General features: G+C 35.2%; 3 protein-coding genes across 8 annotated transcripts; 1 reads left to right on the top strand and 2 right to left on the bottom strand.

The window, feature by feature from the left end:
• Positions 1–119: 119 nt before the first annotated feature.
• Positions 120–6124, bottom strand: LOC104882924 (pentatricopeptide repeat-containing protein At4g18975, chloroplastic). 4 transcript variants are annotated; one of them, XM_010667344.4, is made up of 8 exons: positions 5968–6124; positions 5219–5357; positions 5026–5121; positions 4864–4916; positions 4518–4620; positions 3976–4119; positions 1206–1418; positions 120–545 (listed from the first exon to the last, which is right to left on the bottom strand). In XM_010667344.4, the coding sequence occupies exons 2-8, from the start codon at positions 5279–5281 to the stop codon at positions 354–356; spliced, it is 864 nt and encodes a 287-aa protein (XP_010665646.1). In that variant the 5' UTR covers positions 5282–5357; positions 5968–6124; the 3' UTR covers positions 120–353. The 4 variants fall into 4 exon arrangements, with proteins under 4 accessions (XP_010665646.1, XP_010665645.1, XP_010665647.1 ...); XM_010667343.4 differs by having other exon boundaries at positions 5964–6121; XM_010667345.4 differs by lacking the exon at positions 5968–6124 and adding an exon at positions 5846–5933.
• A 524-nt stretch (positions 6125–6648) lies between these two features.
• Positions 6649–7599, bottom strand: LOC104882934 (uncharacterized). The gene is made up of 2 exons (XM_048635601.1): positions 7281–7599; positions 6649–7118 (listed from the first exon to the last, which is right to left on the bottom strand). Exons 1-2 carry the CDS (start codon positions 7597–7599, stop codon positions 6649–6651), a joined length of 789 nt encoding a protein of 262 aa, XP_048491558.1.
• A 3234-nt stretch (positions 7600–10833) lies between these two features.
• Positions 10834–15647, top strand: LOC104889432 (protein tesmin/TSO1-like CXC 6). 3 transcript variants are annotated; one of them, XM_048635151.2, is made up of 6 exons: positions 10835–11427; positions 12587–12661; positions 13221–13330; positions 13904–14226; positions 14481–15175; positions 15359–15647. In XM_048635151.2, exons 2-5 carry the CDS (start codon positions 12623–12625, stop codon positions 14510–14512), a joined length of 504 nt encoding a protein of 167 aa, XP_048491108.1. In that variant the 5' UTR covers positions 10835–11427; positions 12587–12622; the 3' UTR covers positions 14513–15175; positions 15359–15647. The 3 variants fall into 3 exon arrangements, 2 of the variants coding, with proteins under 2 accessions (XP_048491107.1, XP_048491108.1); XM_048635150.2 differs by having other exon boundaries at positions 10834–11427; positions 13904–15175; XR_007269152.2 differs by having other exon boundaries at positions 10840–11427; positions 13221–13295; positions 13904–15175.
• The last annotated feature ends 4961 nt before the right edge of the window (positions 15648–20608 follow it).

Here is a 20608-nt window from a genome sequence, read left to right on the forward strand (position 1 = left end):
TTTTGGTTTGTGAATGGGTGAATAATTTTCCTAGGTTGTAAATAGATTTTTCAGAAATGAAGAATATTTCATTTTTAAGCATTGCCATATTTTCTTCCATCTCTCTCACTCCATTACAGTTGTTCTTTTCCAAAATATATTTATCAATTAACTTTGAAGCTTGATTTCCATGGAAACATGTATTCATCGAAAATAAGAAATAGTTCAATGTTTTTTCTTAATCCAAACACTGCCTAGCTTATATAATTGCTAATCCCCTCAATCTGCAAATGTTGTCCCCATTAGAAGGGATCAGCAACAAGAACAATAATGTACAAAGCTCACAGGTTTGAAGTTTTGAGCAGCATTGGCTTCTAATCAACAAAAGGGTGTCTCTTAACTTTGACTCTTTCGCCTTTAAAATGGATATATTTCCATTTACATCCATATTTTTGAATGACCAAATCCTTCTTATCTTCTTGCCCAAGTTTCTCAAAGGCCCGTGCCACCCTCTTGACTGTATCCTCATCTGGTTTGACACCTAATTCTTCCATATCTGTAAAGACCTGGATTTATAAAAAGGGGACGAAAATCATGAGCACTCAGGCCTACCGGTTAGAAGAGGGAATATCCCACTGTGTTGATACAGGAAACAATGGTATCTCGATATAGTAAGCGTGGTGAGTGGTAAACATGCAAATATATATAAATTGCTATTCAGGGCACGTCTGGTATCCATTTAACAATTAAGAGGGCATAATTTAGGGGGTTGATTACTCGATTATTACAGAGGAATATCTTAGGGGTGAAATTTGTCTTTTTATGTAGTTTGGGATCATTCATAGAGTACTAATTACTCCAGCCATTGTTCCCCCCTTTTCCTTCCTCTGTTTTCTGGTCACAAAAAGCAGAACATATTTGTTGGAGATAGAGGGCTTTCGAGGAGGTCGGGTAGAGGCAGTACCAACTTTTTCCAGAGAAAGAGAGGGTGATTATGACCCTAGGGGGGATAATTATTACCCTCAATAGAATCATAAAATTCACCATTTAGCGAAAAAAAAAAAAAAAAAAAAAAAACACAAGAAGATCTGCCAGTGGTCAAAAAGAACTTTAAAATTAATAGCTAAGCGAAAGCAGCACATCAAATATGATGGAACCACACTAAAAGACAAGGTGAGTATCCCCCTCCTCCCCAAAAAAAAAAAACACGGTGAGTTTTTGGATACCTCTATTACTTTCTCGGGTAGACTGTGATGATCATATAATGATATCATCCGGGAAAACAACCGCTTCGAAATAGAACGTGTATGGGTATGCAAAATCATATTCCACAAAGATCCAGCTTCATCTATTCTCTTCTCCTGGTCAAATGCCAATAGGACTGTATCATATGTCGCCATGGTTGTACCTTGGCCCTTGCTCAACATCCACTTGGCAACCTATACACCACCATAGAATCAGTAAGCATTTCATTTCTGCACCATTTACATATCTGCCTCAACTAGTCAACTTCAGGATAGTCAAATGACAAAATCTATAGCTTTTACGGCCCGTTTGATAGTCGTTAATAAATTGTGGTAATGGGAATGAATTTTAAGTGTAATTTTATTAAAGAAGTACCCTTAAAATCTCCATGGGAAATCATTTTTTCTCCATGGGCAAGCAATCTCACCCCTAAACTTGTGTTTTTGTCTCCAAGGGGAAGCAATTTTCTTTACCATTCATTACCATCTACAAGGTGGTATTGGATGGGAATAAAAATTCAAGAAGGAAATTTGACACTTTAGGATAAATTAGCATTACCATGGGAATGGACAATGATATTTTTCACAAATTTACATACAAATTCATTCCCATTACCACCAGTTATGACCAACTACCAAACGAGCCGTTAGTACAAACTTTGTAAGCAACAAATAGCTCCGCTCCTATCAGTAATGGCAATTGCTATCAGTTACTGCAATGGACCCTCTGCAGGGAACTCAGTAAAAGAATCAGTTGTCAATTAAAAATAAGAGAGAAATAATCACAATGTCGTCTGAGTAAATCAAACACATCATCACCAGTAACTAAATAATGATATCGACAAGATTTCTGGGCTTCCAGCAAAGCATCAATCTGATTTCTTAGAGCACCTAACTGGCCAGACTAGGTAAATGATTCAGAATTACTTCCTCTGATATAGTTGCAACATGGGGGGGAGGGGGGGCATTAATGAAGGTGAAGAGGTGAAGATAGAGATAAAGAGAAAAAAAGGAGACCCCTGGGATGAAGAGAGATAAAGTGAAAGTATATCCAAAACAGGCTATATTGCGACTAAAATGAAACACCCAGAAATAAGAAGTGTTGCAACCGAAAGAGAACAGCAGAAGTATTTTTATAGTTTCCAATTCTGGAAGAAGCATCAGAAGGTAGTAACTATTAAGTAATTAGCCAATTGGCGGCGCTTCAACACAAGTACACAACTTACATGTTTGTATTTGTTTCACTAAAATCTCAACACTAGTAGCCTCGCCCTTGTGAATTTCCGAGCTAAACCAGTGGCAATAAGAGCTCGTGTGAGTATTGACAAATATAATCCAGCAAAGAGACTTAAAATTAAGAAGCACTTTCAATCTTAATTACACCAGAAACAGGTATTAAACAACTTATTGAGCTTAACCTAGCATAGCTCTACTTTTCGATATTTCCAAATAACAGTAGGATGACTAAACTATGATGATAAATACCTCGATAAGATAAACCTTTAGCAGTACGATTACTAAACTAATGTACTAAAACAATTTGTCATCTTCAATGCTGCAATAGTTACATATTGTCAATGCCACAATTTGATTCTCAACAGGGTTCATATATTACAAAATAGATATGATGTCCTAGCAAAGCGGTGAAGCATACTTCTAAAACCCCTGTTCTCCTCAACTCTTGTAAAAAGCGTTCGATAGAAACAATTTCAATCAGTAAATATCAGTTTTCATCTGTAACAATCAATAATTGTGTTTGAGGACAGCACTATTGAATCAGCAAAATTCAGTTCTAATCAATAAAAATCAGTTTTAGTAAGGAAAAATCAATATACTTAGTAAATACAGTTTCAGCAAATATCCAATTAAAAGAACAAGGCCTCACTTCATTTCCTTCTACAGTAAGCCATGAGAAATGGAAGCCAAAAAAATGCAATATGTTCAGTTGTAGTGTTTACAGATGTTTCTTGTCAAGGGTGGAGGGAGGGGTCCTCTTCCCCCTTTTATTGCATTGTTATAAGATGGTTTGTCCCAAGGGTCGAGAGGTTGGTTTATGGGTGATGAAAACAGAAGAAAAATGTGACAAGGTTTAGTTTGCCTATCATTATACGAAGGATTACGGTTATGGTTTAACTGTTGTTTGGGCAGCAATCTGGGTAATTGTCATCAAGAAATCGAGAATACTGATTTTTATTCACTTCACAACTAAGCTATCTAGATAGGGGAGAATTAAATATATATGGTACATATGTAATAAGTGCTGGAAATCAGATTGACAATAATATGAAAGTAGACCTCAGATAAATATATTAACTTTGGAACGTAAAATCCCAGGCCCAATACAAGTTTACTCACTTTCGAGAGGTGCGACTTACCACAACAAGAATATAAATTACTCAATGTTCTTCTGTATCTAACTTATTTCTCCTCTTCTATTTATGCTACTAACTTGCATCATTTCATTCATCACCTGTTTCTAGAAGGATTCTCATCCCAACGCTCCACATTGTACTAGGTGCAGGAAAATAATTAGAGGCTTCCCAATTACAGCTGTCGATTCCTCTGTCTTGTTGTGTCCCAATACCCTTTTTGCCCCTCCTTACATATGTTAGGAATTTACCACTTTTGCAACTTGTGCAACATGTGCCATGTTGATTTCCAGCATAAAGCTTATTAAAAAATGATGAGGATTGTGCTTATGAAGGAGACACAAACACATACAGAGAAATTTAAGATCAGAAATTAATCATACTTGAATTACTCGCATCCATTGCCTCTGCTTTTTTAAGATTGTTAGAGCCTTGGCTGTTGCAATCAAAGGAAATTCCAGCTCCCATGCACTCCATTCGTCCAATGCACGATAAACTGCCTCTTTCTCATTTGGAAGTCCTGAAATCTAGTATTACAAATTACTGCACTGCTTTCTAGTGAAAAATATGCTCTTTACAACAGTAACCAAGATCAAAACGCAAAGTTTAGGATTAGAATGCTCTAAAATGTTTTTCGAATATAAGCCAGCAATTAAAAAGCTACATTTTGCTAAGATTCCGGCAAATATTACTCCCTCCCCTACAAGTAATAGTCACCTATACTAATTTTTGAAGGTCTAGAATAAGTTCACCCATTTCCAGAATGCCATGTTATGGAGGACAGGACGCAATGAAATCAAAGGTATTTTGGTGGAATCATGGTCATAATGTGCTGAAGCGACAATTGAAGTGCCTAAAAAGGTGACAATATAAGACAAAAGTTCGTTTATTTCAATTAGCATACAAGAAAATCACACAAACTTACAGTTCGAACTAGATTCATTGCTTGCTGTCCAGATCCAGCAGAATCTCTACGTTTCCACAAGTGATGTTCTCTTTTTCCTGGCTTCTTCACACTTTCTCTAGATCTTCACAAAGAGTATCAAAATGAAAGTAGTAGCAATTATGACCGGTAGGGCTATAACAAAATATTAGAGATTTAGTTTCTTAATAACATATAAGCAACAAGTTACATTTACTAACAGAACATGAGTCATGTCAAAATATGAACAACTAAAAAATGGAACAGCATAGCTAAGACACATTTGAACAACAAAATGAAACAATAGTGGTTTCGAATACTTTGTAAAAGATGTAAATGAATAGCTTACTTCTGAATGGAATTAGAAGAGGAAGGCCGTGGAACAATAGATTTGGAAGAGCACTGCACATTGAATGGGAGACATATGTCACAATACAAAATCAAAACTTCTCTAGCGAACTTCACAAGCAAACAATTAAGTTAAAGCGCGTATTTGTATTTAGATTCTTACCTGGATAGTAGATACGTGGATAAAGGAAGGTTCATGTAGAAGTAACATCCTTGGACCTTGAATTTGGGTTTGGAAATCCATTATCGCTGCATTCACCTATGACATTGATACCAGACATCCATAATGCAAAGATTCTTAAGTACTTAGCAAAGATTCTGCAAAAATTATAAAGATTCCATAAACATGCCAAAACCTGATTTGAAGATATGTAGGAAGCACCAAGGAAACACATATGTTTGCTAGAATAGACCATCATCTTCTCTTATCTCATAAGAAGCACAACCATCCAATTCTACAACAATTGCAGCAATTTTCGGCGTAAAAGCTTGCTTCTGAAAGTAAATTAGCATGGCTTTAAGCATACAAAGCAATAATCGATGACATAAGCGTAAAAAAACATAAAAAGTATTATCAAGGCATTACAGTATCAGTTCAACAAACGCATTTCCACTGAGAAATTTCTTTGATTTGCTATGAAAACAACCCAGAAGAACTGAATTTTAAACAAAGTAAAGTATATGATCGGAAGCTATGAAGAGCAGTCCAAATGTGAATAAATGCCTCAAAGAGAGACAAGTAGCCTAAAACTGTACCCAGTTCCTCCAAATTCACTCGACAGCTAATCTTTTTTTCCAATCTAAAATATTATTTTATATGTCTAACAAAATTATATTCACCATCAAATACAATCACTCCAACATCCGAATTTTTTTATCAAAAATCCAAATTGACAATAACCCATCAAACAAACAAACAACCACAGTATAAAAACTAGAATTATAGAAGTGTTAAATCTATTGACATATAGTAAAATATATACTTATGACAAACGAGCAGAAGAACATGTTCTAATTTGCAAAGAAAATTATGCAAATCAAATGATAGAAGTAGAAAAGGCAAAACTTTTTTTTTTTGATGAACAAAAAGGCAAAACTTACCGACCTAGTTGGGTTAAGAGGAGAATAGGAGAGAGAACGATCAGTTTCTTAACTGGAGTACTTGATTTACTATTGAGGATTGGGGTTGGCTTGGGTTTTCGAAAAACTGAGGCCTTTGCCTCATCTGCTTGGTAATGCTCTATGTGCTTTTTTTTCAAGTTCTACTAAGGTGTGAATATCCTCATACTCACCTCCAAACTTCACTGCCATATCATCATTTCACTACTTTTTAATTCTACATACTCACTTCATACTCATTCCAATTATATACTCTATCCTTGATTATCTCCAGACTCACTTCACTTTATTTTATGTATTCTAATTATTTTTTTGTTTTCAGTACCATTATATTATGAAAATGTAATAAATTAAAATTATTACCAATAAATAATTAGTTAAATAAAAAAATTAAAATTTTAAATTGACACTAATATTATAAACTTTTACAAACACTAATTGAGTACATGAGCAATTTGAAAGGCATTCAATAACATAACTAAATACATAATAATTTCTACAACATATGATAAAAGATAATCGCGAAATTTTAAAATACACATGAAATTTAGTTAGCATTTTCTCCAAAACGTGACTAAATGTGTTCCATCAAGTCATGTTGCAATTGGTGACATTGAGTTCGGTTACGAATCCGCGTATGATTTTCAAAGTATCTGCTTCGATTTGCCTAATAACTTCTATGCAGACCAGTGCGAAGTTGCGGGCTTTCATTTTGATTTCTTGATACCGTATATTGAACAGTAGGGGTGATTCCATTATCATCTCTTTCATCCTCAATAATCATATTATGCAATATTATACATGCTTTCATGATATCCCCAACTTCAGTTTTATCCCTTAAACGTACCGGGTTGCAAACAATTGCGAATCTCTTTTGGAGCACCCCAAATGCCCGTTCTATATCCTTCCTTGCACCTTCTTGATATTGAGAAAATAGTTTTCTTTTCTCTAACAGCATATTCGCTCGAGGGATGGATTTGACGAAAACTGGCCATTCAGGATAAATACCATCTGCAAGATAATATCCTATATTATACATGCTTCCATTTACAGTGTATTGGATATCTGGGCCTCGACCTTCAAGTAACTCATCGAATATCGGGGATCGATCTAGTACATTGATGTTATTGTTAGAACCTGCAACACCAAAATATGCATGCCAAATCCATAAATCAGATGAAGCAACAGCTTCTAATACCATAGTTGGTACACCTTGATGACCTCCAGTGTATTGACCTTGCCATGCAGTAGGACATTTATCCCATTGTCAATGCATACAATCAATACTACCTAGCATACCTGGAAATCCACGAGCTTCCCCTATTTGAAGCAAAGGTTGGATGTCATCCACAGTTGGCCTTCTCAAGTATTCAGGTTCAAATATCGCGATGACACACTTACAAAATTTCTTTAAGCATTGTATCGTTGTATATCCACTAATGCGCACATATTCATCTACAATGTCACCAGCCACTCCATAAGCCAACAATCGAATGGCAGCAACACATTTTTGAAGTGGAGTAAGAGAGCTTCTACCAACCGCGTCAACTCTTTCTGTAAAATAGACAGAATGATTTTCGAGAGCATTGATGATGCGAAGGAATAACTCTTTTCTCATCCTGAACCTTCAGCGAAATTGTCGTGCGTTGTATACCGGGTTGCTTGAGAAATAATCATTCCATATGCGCTCGTGCCCTTCTTCACGTTTTCTTTCAGTGTAACATCGCTTCTTTCTTACTTTTATATTATTTGAAGATGAAGTATCCTGAATGATATCATCTAGGATATTATCTACTGCATCCATGGAAGTGTCACCCTCCATGTATGAATCACACATTTGATTATACAAATCATCAAATTTGGTAGGGGTGTTGGAGTTTGACATTCTTGTTTTTTTAAGTGTAAGAGACTTTGTAGGTGTTTTGGTTTGAGAATTTAAGCTCTTCAGTGGGATAAATATATAGAGCTGGTGAAACATAATTCATTGCACACAATTCACACAATTCACACAATTCAATGACTATTCCAACAATGCACTGATCTTTGGTATAATAATTCATAAAAGATAGTACACTAATTCAACATATAGTGTAATAATAGCTGACAAAGTTACTGAAAAGAAAAAGGTGATTAGACTAGAGCTATGCAAGCAACAATCAATGTAAAGTAAGAAGTGATGCACTGATATGGACATGGAGTTGACAACTCATTGCAGGTGAAATCAACTCACCTTTTATTATTATTACTAGTGTTACTAATAATTATAAATGTAAAAGAACCAAATCAATAATAGACAAAACTACGAATAACCATTAATATTAAATGTAGATGAAGTTCAAGAAACGAAAATACTTAACTTAAACATAGTTGAAACTAAAACACTTAACATAAACATAATTGACATAAAATCACTTAACATAAACATAGTTAGAGCAAACTAATATAACATAATCGAACGTTAATGAGAACATCACCCTAATCATCAAAAGTCCATCCATATTTGTCTGCAAGTGCTTGCAATTTTTTTTCATGAATTTTGCTTTGCAAGGAAGTCATCTTGGTGACATCAGCACAAAGTAGTTGATTCTCAAGCTCCTGCTCTTTTAAATTTGCGATATGAATTGCTGATTCTACGCGTGTGTCTTCAATACTCCTTGCAATTGATATAGCTTCATTATGATCACTTTGAATGCTTTTTCCCTTCCTTTGAGAAGCTAAAGTTTCTTAGCAGCTTGTTGACCCATTGGTCTGGGTTCAACAACTTCATCAGAACCCCCAACACCCCCTTCGCTTGTTGTGTAGTCGCCTGAATCCGAAACTTTGCTCCTCTTCGATGACTCACTGTCGTGTCGTTTCTTACGCTTGTTTTTTTGTTCAGACTTAAAATTATCTTCATCACACACGATACTCCACACATGATCGTACTGGAACTTTGACTGGTAGAGACTTTGGTAGAGTGCACGTGCCTCTGATAACTTCAAAGCTTCATTGAACCCACTCCTCTGTTCATATTTGGCATAACAACCTGCAAACTTTCCAAGAGACGCATTAATTGACTGACTACCAATGTTGTTTGCAGGGGTTTATCTCTCTTTCAGCTTGGCCTTCTTGTCTATATATTTTCATTGAAGAAAACACAAATTTTTCCCCAGTACGCATCTGGTCTTTGTGCATTGCCGTTGACTTCATCTTTAATAGTATTAATCCAGGCGACACCAAGAAGTCTTTCATCTTCTATCATCCAAGCTAAAGCCTTTTTCTCTTTTGTTTGACTTTTTCGACGTGTTGTAGTACGGGTAGGTTTTCGAGTGGTTGTAGTGACAACAACATTTTCAACCTCTTCAATGCCCACATTATCCATAGGTTGGTTGTCTGAATTAGATCCAATACTAATGGGTGTAAATGGAGGTTGATCCATATTATCACTTGTGGGATTATATTAGTAATTTGAAGTTTGGAGAAAATGGCTTAAATTTTGTTGAGGTGTATTTCCTATATTACTTGGACTAGGAAAAGTCATATTTGGATTTTGGAAATTTTGGTGTTGGTTTTGTTGGCCTAAAGCGGAATAAAATTGGGGATTATTTTGCAAGAAGCTTATAAGAGAATTCAAATCAAAATTTTGATTTGGATCCATTATAAATAAAAAAGATGGATATATTTTCTGGAGATGATTATAGAGATGATTGATTTGGGAGAGTATAAAAAAAAATAGAAACAACACACATAGTATTTATAGAAGAAATAATATATTACCATTGGATTGGAGCTTAAACAAAAAAAAAAAAACTGCAGGTTTACGTTGCACAGTGGGGAAGGGAAACCAAAAAGTGTTGTTAAATACTTGGTGGGGCCCACGCATGAGTCTTAAGATGAGTTTGGGAAATTAAAACTCATCCCAAGACTCCTTCACCCTTTCTCCTTGAATATCCCTAGTCTTGTTAAAGACTCCCCCAAATCTTGTCTCAAGACTCAAGCTTAAGACTAGGGATATTCAGACCCTAAGGCCGCCTTCGTTTGCACCGCTTGCACACTTGCACGGCAAAGACTAAATTCAACTGAACTAAAATAAATTAAATTAAAAGGTTTTTTTTTTTGTCAAAAACTACTTATTAAGTACAACTTTTTGAAAACAACTACCTAATATGTCTAATTTTTAAAATAACTACTTTTTTCATGTTTTTTTTGGTAGCACTACCAATGCACAGTAAATGTTAGTGATTTCGTTTGGTGGGCCCCACTTGACAATTCCCTCCATTTTACTATTGTGGGTTTGTCTTCTTCCCCCTTCATTGAATTAGAACCACCAATCTCATACCCCAATATTCAAAGTCAACAAAAAAAATTCTCTCTAGCTCCTTCTTTTTACTTGGTGAATTGCAGATTCCCCCATCCTCTTTGATTCTTCATTGAGCATTCTAACATTTCTTTCTCCCTCTCCAACAATAACTGATTTGTGACAATCCTTTGCCACTCTAAAATGTCATCATCCACCTAGTGAAAAAAATTGCAACCTTTTTTAGCTCTATACGGATCAGAGAATTTGCACCCAAAGAAACCTTCTACCTGGGTTCTTCCTAGTCCATGAAGTTAGCATCTTTGGTGGGATGCCACAGTCGCACTTGCTAGGCAATGTCTGAGTTGATTGGTAAGTGTTGCTTGACATCCTTCCAAAAAAAAATTAAACAGTGTTTAAACACTAGTGGAAAAAAGCTCTTTTGCTACTTGTCAAATGCTTTGGTTGTTTCATAAACGGAGCATTTGGTGAGTTCCTTTAATATTTTAATATAAAAAATTCACAAATGCTCCGTTTGACCGGAGCATTTGTTTTCCTACCACATTATTTTTCACTCGCTCCCCTCCTCTCCTCGATTCTAATTAAGCTGTTCCTACCCCTTTTGATTTTCCCATTGCCTCTCTCTATTCGACACTCTCTCTTACCCTCTCCACTCCCGATCTCTCTCATCTACCCTTTTGATTTTATCGTTCATCCCTCCCAAATCCTATTTCCCTCTTCTTCAATCTTCATTGTTAAAACCCTCTCAACAATCAACTTCCCCAATTTCACTCTCTCTCCTATAAACCCTAGTTTCTCGCTTCCAATTCGAACTTTGCTTCTCTCACAAACCCTAGAAATTCTCAACTGGCATCAAAGGAGGTTTTTAATAATTTTCTGAACTTGCACCAAGATGACGACGACGACATGGAAGATGCCGAAAAGACCGAAAAATGAAGACGAAGTTACAGAATATGAGCCACAAAGAAGAGTAGAAGAATTGCAAGGTGCGAACAAAGATGAAATTGATGAAGTTGGTGTGCCAACTACTACATCTAATTGGACTCAATTGAACCCTAATTCGACTCCGAAATGGAGCAATTTGAGATTGCTAGCTCAGAGTTTCGTGCCGTCCGATTCAGATGCGGCGAGACAGAGGAGAGATAACCTGTTAGTCTCTCTCGTCCTTTAATTAGCTTGTTTGTTTTCTTCTTTTCGTTCTTTAATTAATTTGGTTTTGTTCGTAATAGTATGTATTACTAAATTTGGGTTCTCAGTTTTGTAACTTTTACTATGCTCACTAAAAAAATGCATTAATTGTTTTCTACATTGCTGCATTGTTGGGTAGTTCAAGATTCAAGAGTAAAATTGGTCAAGAAATGCTTTTGTTAAAGTTGGAAAAAGTTCATTGATTTTAATATAATGTGCAACCTCAAATTTCCTATAGCATACTGTTAATGAGATTTCATATGTGAATGGAGGAGCGTGCACTGACCTTGTTTGAATGGGTCAATCAAATTTAGCCAATCAAATTTTCCATATAGATTATAGAGAGACTCTGATTTAAAGCTTTTTTCATTGGTTGTTTGAATGGGTTGCACTGAGCTTGTCCATTTAGGCTTTCGCCTCGTAGACTTTGTCTGATTCAATAGACAAAACATTTTCTCAAAGGATTGGAGATCCTCATGCTTAGGTTAGGCTGATAATATAAGTAGTTGGATTAATAAATTTAGAGTTGTATCTTTGGCTGTTGTGTATCTTATCAAGAAAAACCCATAAAAGTTTGCTAATACCCGGTGTACAATTATGTAAGAATAAACCTTTTAAGCTCAAAATCGATAAGATACAGATTTCGTTTTGTAAATATGATCAGGTTTGTGTGAGTTCTTCGGCGTCGTTCATTCAGGTTTGTGAGTTTTTGTAGTTGAGTGTCAACTTTGCTCATCTAACTGCAATTCAATTAATGTTTAAATTTTGATGAGTAATGATATGGATCTTTTGTCTACCGTTGATCATATGAATATAAGTGTCTAATTATTCAATGCTAATACTTTGGGCTGGAATCAAGACTCAAGAGTATGAGTAAATTGGCTTCATTTATCTGTTTAGATTGTTGATATAGATGGTTAAATTAAGCTGGATTATGTGCTGAAGAGATTTGGTAGGATTCAATGTGTTTGCAGCAAGTGAGTATTGTCTCTTCTATATGTCAAATTTGATCTTTATGCCTCAAATGAAACTAAGAGCCTAGTCGTTTTTACTGTCTCATTTGTATGCACAAGTATCTCGCATATATGTTTCTGACTTGATATACTTTTGATTTGTTCAGACGTGTTCTGGTTTGATTGAAGGTCGATGGCGATTGATGTTTACAACAAGGCCAGGAACTACTTCTCCGATTCAGGTTAGCGTAGGTCTTGTGCTTCATTAATCTTATAGGTTATTAGGATTGGATATGGAATTCTGTTAGTTTGAGACAAAAGTTGTTTTTGGGTATACAGACTTTTGAAAGAGCCTGAATTTCTTACCAGAATTGTAAAGAGTAACTTTTTATACATAAACTCATCATGACACGCTTCTTCAAAAGTAATACAGAAGTATAGGAAAGGGTGATGTTACTGCAAGTTTGAAACAAACGTTTTTTTTAGGTGACATGAATTAGTATCTAGACATACGATATCATGTTTTGTTCACAATCTGTCTTTTTTTTTCTAAGCCTTTGATGATTCTTAATGCCACCCAATCCTCCACTGATGTTGTCGACTATTTCCTCCATAGTCCATACTCCATAGCATCTTTTTTCTTCCACAATAATTTGAAAAATGTGTTTATGCCATTACAGAGAACATTTGTAGGAGTTGACTTCTTCAATGTGTTACTGATCTCTCTCTCTCTCTTGGTCTCTCGCTCTTTTGTTTTTCTTTTCTGTGGATGATGACATTTTTACAAATTTTCTTGTGCAGTATTTATGTGAGATATTGGTAAATAATAAAGGTATTGAGAAGCTGCAATTGAACAGTACTGGCTTGGGAGATGAGGTCAGTTTATGTCTCTACTGCCAAAATGGGAGAAGGTATTGATGTTGTTAAATAAAATAGGTTTAGAGTCATAAATCTCTTTGTATTCAACGAAGATTCGTTATTGCATAGAAATTAGAAAAGTGTCTTCATATATTGAGGGAGATAGCTGACTGAATTCTCGAATGGTGAATATAATGTAAGAGATTCAATGTGGTTCAGCTCCTAAGTATATGTGGTTCCTTTAGCATGAGAGAATCAGTTTCTTTGCTAGATGGTAAATATGAGCACTTAACTTGCAATTCATTAATTAAAACCTTGACTGGTTAATACTTATTCACCTCTTCAGATCACTTTAGAGGGACAAAAAGTCTCACAGTTTTTCGTGGTACAAGAATCTTAGAGATGTAATCTAGTGGTTGGAGATGTAGCTTCATTAGGAATTTTTTTGATATACATAGAGGGGTGAGAGTCCCTTTAGGATATGGAAGATTGAGAAGCTTGGCTTGTTGGCTTTCGCAGCCTTGGTTATGCATAAATTTGAAGATTTGATAGGCTCTTTTTTTTATTAATTTCATTTTACCCTTCTATTGTTAATTATTTATTATTGTGCCCAATTTGATGGATAGGCTGCACTTGCAAAGGAAAACCTCATATGTGAAACAAGATGAGCAAGCTCTTAGAATTTGTACAGGCAGTTCTGGGTTGGATGAATGTGATACACTGAATGGAAGGCCAGCTTCTCCCGGAACAATGGCATTGTTGTGCTATGAACAGGAAGCTGTACTGATGGAAGAGGGTTCAAGAGAACTTATTGTTGATAGCCAAAACAAAGCTCCCGAGACTTCTTGCAAGCAGCAGATCACAGAAAGTTTTATTGAACAAGAAAGGGTGGTTTTGACCCGATTCCGAGATTTTCTCAAGCGACTGATAACTTGTGGTAGCATTAAAGGTAAGTATTGTCTTTTTAATTGCAAAACTGTTTATGACAAACATCTTCCAAATCTAACATAATTTGAATTCTTGCGAAATGGCTGCCACACTAGCACTCCAGTTTGTAGACATTGGTGGAAACTGGAATGAGATACTCCTATCATTTTGCTTGCCATATGCTAAATGTAATTTCTTATTAGCTAGTTTATAAAAACCTGTTAATCCCATTCCTGTTTTTTGGTTTGCAAAAACAATGTGTTCATCCTTAACAAGAAATGAAGCAAGAAGTCAAGGACAACCCTTAAAGACCGAGGTTTTCATAGATGGGCACCTGAGCAATGGCATGGTAAAGCCACTTATTCCGGTTGCTAACCATACACTATCAGCAAGACCAGGTGGAGTTGCTTTCGGTTCCAGTAATGCTTTCTCCCAGCACATTGGGCTTCCTATCGGAAATGGCAGGTTAAAACCCAAAAGTGAGAAAGCTGTTTAGTACTCGATTGAAATTGCAACACAATAGTCCAGAGTTTCCATGATGTTTTTGAGTTCGATGGCTGAGCTACTGCCTAATGGTCGTTAGTTAAGAGTGCTCTTTGTTACTAACTGTTGATTATTGGTAATAAAATATTTTGGTCCTTTCAATACGAGTGGTGACTTTTTACAAATTTTCTTGTGCAATATTTATGTGAGATATTGGTAAAAAATAAAGGTATTGAGAAGCTGCAATTGAACAGTACTGGCTAAGGAGATGAGGTCAGTTTATGTCTCTACTGCCAAAAGTACTAGCTTGGGAGAAGGTATTGAGAATCTTACTCATTAATATATAACGTGAAACCGTTTTGAGCAGGTCTGCATCAGTTTCACAAATGACGTTTCACAAATGAGAAACTGCAGCAGCATTTCAAGCAGGTGGAATTGGCAAGACAGATTGAGAAAACAGGTGTTTCTGCTCTTGCTGTCCATGGAAGGTTGTTTTTGCCTTCTTTGCATCTGTTTCTCCATCTTTGAGACTATGTGTTACTGTTATACTATATCATGTCTTTTTATTTATGGTAGTATGACCTAAATCAAATTGCTAGTAAGACATATGTCTTGGTATTGTATCTTATACCCCTCCCTTCTCTGTATCCTCTCTTTCAAATATATTGCAGAAGAGTTCCAGGTAGACCAAGGAATCTTGCAAAGTGGAATGAGATTGTTGATGTACTTGCTGCTTTATTAATTATAGTGGTACCAGATCGATGGAGATGTTTTCACTCATGAAGATATTCAACGCATCAAAATTGCTACAGGTTCCATAAAACTTCTTTTGTATAAGACTACTTATATCAACATTTTGTAGGCTAGATTATATTGAAGCACATTAAAATTGTTACGTGTAGATCATACAATTGTGTACTTCAGAACTAGCAGTAGTAACAGCGCGAGATGTTGTGTTAATAGTATGATCCTGCAACCTCCTGATAAAAAGGAACATGGCTACATCACTTTCATTCAGGGTAGTGGAAGTAGACCAAGTGTGCTATTAGATGAACAATATACAACCTTCACTAGAATAAGTTAGTCACTTCTTCCATATTATAGATTAGAGAGTACATGTGGTTTAAAAATTTAGTAATAGTAGTTCAGGTAGCCCTCACCTTGACCCTAAGTTGCTGGAGGATTTCAGGGCGAACTTATATGCAAGGTTAGTTAGTGTGTAAGTTCCTTTCTTCTTATGTTATGGGTCGTATGACATTTGCTACGAGCCAAATACGGAGCATTTATGGGGGGTTTTAACCGTAGCATTTGATCATTTTTCCACTAGTGAAATCATGAAGGTTTGTCAAAAAATCCTTAAATAAAACCACAATTTGGTGAATTTGATAAATTTCACAACCCCAATTTGAAAAACCTAATTTCTTGCGAATTGGGGAATTCATAACCATTAACTGTAAATCAAAAAAATTTAGAGAGAAGGAACCATTTACCTGATTTTCATATGCGAGATGAAAAATGTGAATCTTGTTGGTCTTCTTCAAATGATTTGAATGGTGGAAGAGATGAGAGAGAATAGTGTGATGTGAAGAGATAAGATGAGAGAAAATGGTGTTTGAAGGAAATGGGGAAGAGGTGTGTCGAATGAATTTGAGAAAGTAGTTACGAAAATTGTCAAGTGGGGCCCATCAAACAGAATTACTAACGTTTACTGTACATTGGAATTGTTACCAAAAAAACATGATAAAAGGTAGTTGTTTTAAAAATTAGACATATTAGGTAGTTGTTTTCAAAAACTTGTAATTAATAGGTAGTTTTTGACAAAAAAAATCCTAAATTAAACTATATAAGTCTAATTATATTTAACATGCTTATAATTAATTTGAATTGCACATAAATTACATGGGCGGAGGCCCTAAAGTGGATAAGAATTACCTCCATCCATTGCTAATTTTGTTGTCTCCTTCTTCTTCTACGATCTAGTGCACCCAATCTGGTTTTGATTTTTTAGAATTTCGGTGCCAAACCCTTACTTCCACAGTCTCACTGTATAGATGTTAAACTTTCTCTTTTTAGAGAGCAAATCTAGTGATCTTTTTCTTTCAGAATACAACACCTATTTTATAGTAGAGTTTTTCCATCAAAGAGCCCTAATAAAAATGGTGAGCATTGTGAGTTGTTATAGAAGTAGGGAGATGATCATGGGGAGTTCCTTGATCATGGGTAGCCACTCACATAAAATGACTATATTAATCTATTAGCTGACTAGATATTATTAGTAATTAATTAATAACTAGCTAAAAAAATTCCAACATTCTCCTACTTAGTCCATTTTAACAAGAAAAACTTCATATAGAAATCATAGCGATAAATTCTCTTAGAATGAGAATATTTTGTTCCATGTATAACGATATACATAGTTTTACACCACTCATACTACTTAATGAGTAAACCCTATGTTTAGTTTACTCTAGGCTAAACATAATGACAATTCTCATAAATAATAAGGTGTACGTACACAAATTCAAAAGAGAAATATCCAACTTACTGAAATATTTAAATACAAGGCAGATAATGTATTACATGATAGAACCAAGTCCCATCTTGTTGTATTTCATGTTTTAATGATGCCAAATACTTCGGTAATAATAATATTTTATTTTAGAAAATCATAAAACACCAAAAATTATTGTCATGTTTATTTTATATATCTTGTAGAGAAAGATTTTATAATCTAAGTCAAGATATTACTTTTATACATTTGGAATATAAGGTATGTTTAATGATCTATTAACTTAGAATATTTGTATTAAATATTCTTAGTTATTAGATATGAATGTTGTTATTGTTGCTTTACAGTTAAAGCTAACATGGAATAAATTATTGCTCGAAAAAGTGGTTGGATGAAGTGGCGCATAAAAAGAGGAACTGTCTCCTTGAAGATCTTTAACCTTCGTAACAACCTGCTATGTGCAAGTAACTACCTGCTGGAATTCCTCCCCACTAACGGATAATGGAAGCTGTTATTTACTATTGCTATATTTGTGGAATATGCGCAGCAATTCAGGCCATATCTCCGCGATATTACAAGCATGGAATTAGGAGATCATGGATTGATAAAATTCTGGTAGAAGATGGTCAATTACAACTACTATATAAGAAGAAGATTAATCGAATAAAAAAAATACAACTTTTCAGCTCGAAAAATCAATTACTATTTTAGAAAGTTGTTTCTGTATTTTTCTTGTTCTACTTTCCCTTGTAATATTCGAAGTTTTTGGGTGAGAGAAAAATTCAGAGAATATCCTTGAGATAAAAAGAGAAAAAGAACGAGAGAAAAGAGAAGACTTCTAGTGAAGTCAAAGTGAGTGTCATCAGTTCAGGGGAAACTGAGTGATTGGGAACAAGTTCCTAGAGGAACAGAGAAGGTCCTTGTTAGGTTGTAAAGAGAGATTCTTTTGGCCTATTTCATTAAAGAAAGTTGAGATTTAAATCCCTTGGGCTCAAGATTTTTCTTCCTATTGGGCCCGGCCTAGGATGTTTTTCTTGTAAAATTTCGTGTGTCTTTTCTCTTAAGTTTTAAAGTCAATTCTATTTCGCTTTATAAATTCAAAAAATTTTCCCTCAACTACAATTCAACCCCCCTCTTGTAGTTGGTTCAGTGTTCATAGTAGAACAACAATTGGTATTAGAGCTTAGTACCTCCAAAATTAGTTAACCTTGAGGAGCTAGTACCTGACACCATGAACACTACAGGTGAAAACTTGATGAAGTATATTCTATTCAGCGTCCTCCCATGTTAATGGAAAGCATTATTCATACTAGAAAAATCGTATGAAGATCTTTATAAAAGCATAAAACTATCAAGTATGGAGAGTAATTGAGATTGGTGACTTTGAAGTTACTAAGAAAAATGATAAAGGAGATATAATCCTAAAACCCCTGGAAGAATTTGCTAAAGAAGATTTCGGCAAAATGGAGATGAACAACATAGTTAAAAAGTTACTCCACTATGACTTTGGTCCTCATGAACACAACCGGATCATGGGGTGCAAGACCATAAAACGGATGTGAGAACTTCTTCAAGTTACGCATGAAGGAATAAGCAAAGTGAAAAAGATCAAAGATCGACATGCTCATGCATAAGTATGAATTGTTTTAAATGAAACAAAAAGAGCTTGTTAAAGAAATACTAACTTGCTTTTCGAACATCATAAATGAACTTGAGTCTCTTGGAAAAATCATTACTCCAGAGGAACAAGTTGGAAAGGTTCTAAGGAGTCTTCCCTAAGAGGAGAAGTGGATGGCTAAAATAATTGCCTTATTGTAAATAAAATATTTCACTACATTCAATGTACAGCAGTTGGTAGGTTCCTTGATGACCCATGAATTGCATCTAAGAACTCATAAATCAGATGCTGCGATACTGAAGGCTCCGGCTGCTCAAAATAGATGATCAAGAAGAGTCAGAGACAGATGACAAAGAAGCTGCTATGATCGTGAGAAGATTCAAGAAGTTCTTTAAAAAAAATTATAAAGGGAAGATCACAAGGAAACCTACCAAATTGAGTTGTCACAAGAAGTCCATACCACTTTATCAAAGAGTGTCCCTAATAGGATACCGAGAAGGATAAAGGCAAATTCAAAGAAAGGAACAAGGATCAGCCAAAAGCTTTTTTGAAAACAGAGAATAGATGAAGAGAGCCATGATTGCTGCATTTGGGGAGAATCTAATTCTGAAAAGGACCAGGAATAGGCAGAAGAAGAAACTACTCACCTATGTCTCATGGGAAAAACTGAAGATGAAGCAGAGTCATCAAATACCAAGGTATATCCTAACAATATAAAAGAAGAGCTTATAGAACTTAACTAAAGCCAACTTGTGAAATTAATTACTTCTTGAAAGGTTAGATGATTTTAAGGCTATGTGTGTTAAAAAGGATCAACTAGAGAATGCCTTAAAAGTCACTAAGAAACATTCAATTTGGCTTTAATCTTTAAAAATCGATACTAAAAAACGGTTCTTCGACCTTTTAGATAAAAACCGAAGTATACAAGAAGCTTTCGAAAAGGTTAAAAAATAAGAATTATTTTTTGAACACGGAACTGGCAAAGTGGAAACTCTTTGTTCCTGAAGGATCTGTTCCTTCAACTAGTATCATGACAGATTTTGAGAAACTAAAGTCTGATTATGAAAATGCTTTAAGTGAAAATCTGGTACTAAAGAAGGAACTGGGTTTCTCTAGCCTGACCCTGTAAGTTGGATATAAAAGTATCAGCACATTAAGGAAGAGATGGACTAGGCTTCAATCACAAGAAGAAAAATTAAAAAGAAATAATATGTTGATTTGCCTAGTAGCAAGATATGTTCCTACTATGGGAACAGTGGACACATAGTTTATGATTGTTCCACTAGGGAAGAAAGTATAGAAAAAATACATACCGAGTGAAACATGTATGAAAAGTAAAGGATGATTTGAGTCCACAAAAGGAACCCAAGCAAGACTAGGTTGGACAACATTTCTTATCATCAGAGAAAGCAAATGGCAAGATAGTATTTTTTCACTTGCAAATTCTAAGCTATTTGGTTGTTTAATTGGCTGTCGCAATGCGAAAGAAGAAGTCCAATGAAGGAAGCACAAAAGAAGCACCTAAAGCTGGAAAGAAGCTCTTAGTTTCCGAAGCCAACAAAAAAAATTGTGACTACAAGTTTAGCTAGTCTCTTATTTAGCCACTACCCCTGTATGCAAAACGATGCAATCAAATGGCCACACTTATACATGGTGCTGAACTAGAAAATTTATCTACTAGACTGATCAAAACATGACCAACTAGCCTAGTAACAGTCAAAAATCAATTTTTAGTATCCATTAAATATATTAGATTTTTTTTCAACATCACTAAGATCAAGCAGTTCTGATATT

Source organism: Beta vulgaris, chromosome 8 (genome assembly GCF_026745355.1).
Source record: "Beta vulgaris subsp. vulgaris cultivar EL10 chromosome 8, EL10.2, whole genome shotgun sequence".
NCBI classification, from domain to species: domain Eukaryota; kingdom Viridiplantae; phylum Streptophyta; class Magnoliopsida; order Caryophyllales; family Amaranthaceae; genus Beta; species Beta vulgaris.

Excerpts from the sequence above, each read along its gene's own strand:
- LOC104882924 (XM_010667344.4), bottom strand. The coding sequence starts at position 5,281 with ATGATGGTCTATTCTAGCAAACATATGTGTTTCCTTGGTGCTTCCTAC. Across the intron at positions 5,122-5,218 it reads CCTACATATCTTCAAATCAG|GTGAATGCAGCGATAATGGA; the intron begins GTTTTGGCATGT and ends TCAATGTCATAG. Across the intron at positions 4,621-4,863 it reads TCTTCTAATTCCATTCAGAA|ATCTAGAGAAAGTGTGAAGA; the intron begins GTAAGCTATTCA and ends CTCTTTGTGAAG.
- LOC104882934 (XM_048635601.1), bottom strand. The coding sequence starts at position 7,599 with ATGAGAAAAGAGTTATTCCTTCGCATCATCAATGCTCTCGAAAATCAT. Across the intron at positions 7,119-7,280 it reads GGAAGCTCGTGGATTTCCAG|GTTCTAACAATAACATCAAT; the intron begins GTATGCTAGGTA and ends TTGGTGTTGCAG.
- LOC104889432 (XM_048635150.2), top strand. The coding sequence starts at position 12,623 with ATGTTTACAACAAGGCCAGGAACTACTTCTCCGATTCAG. Across the intron at positions 12,662-13,220 it reads GAACTACTTCTCCGATTCAG|TATTTATGTGAGATATTGGT; the intron begins GTTAGCGTAGGT and ends TTTCTTGTGCAG. Across the intron at positions 13,331-13,903 it reads TACTGCCAAAATGGGAGAAG|GCTGCACTTGCAAAGGAAAA; the intron begins GTATTGATGTTG and ends TTTGATGGATAG.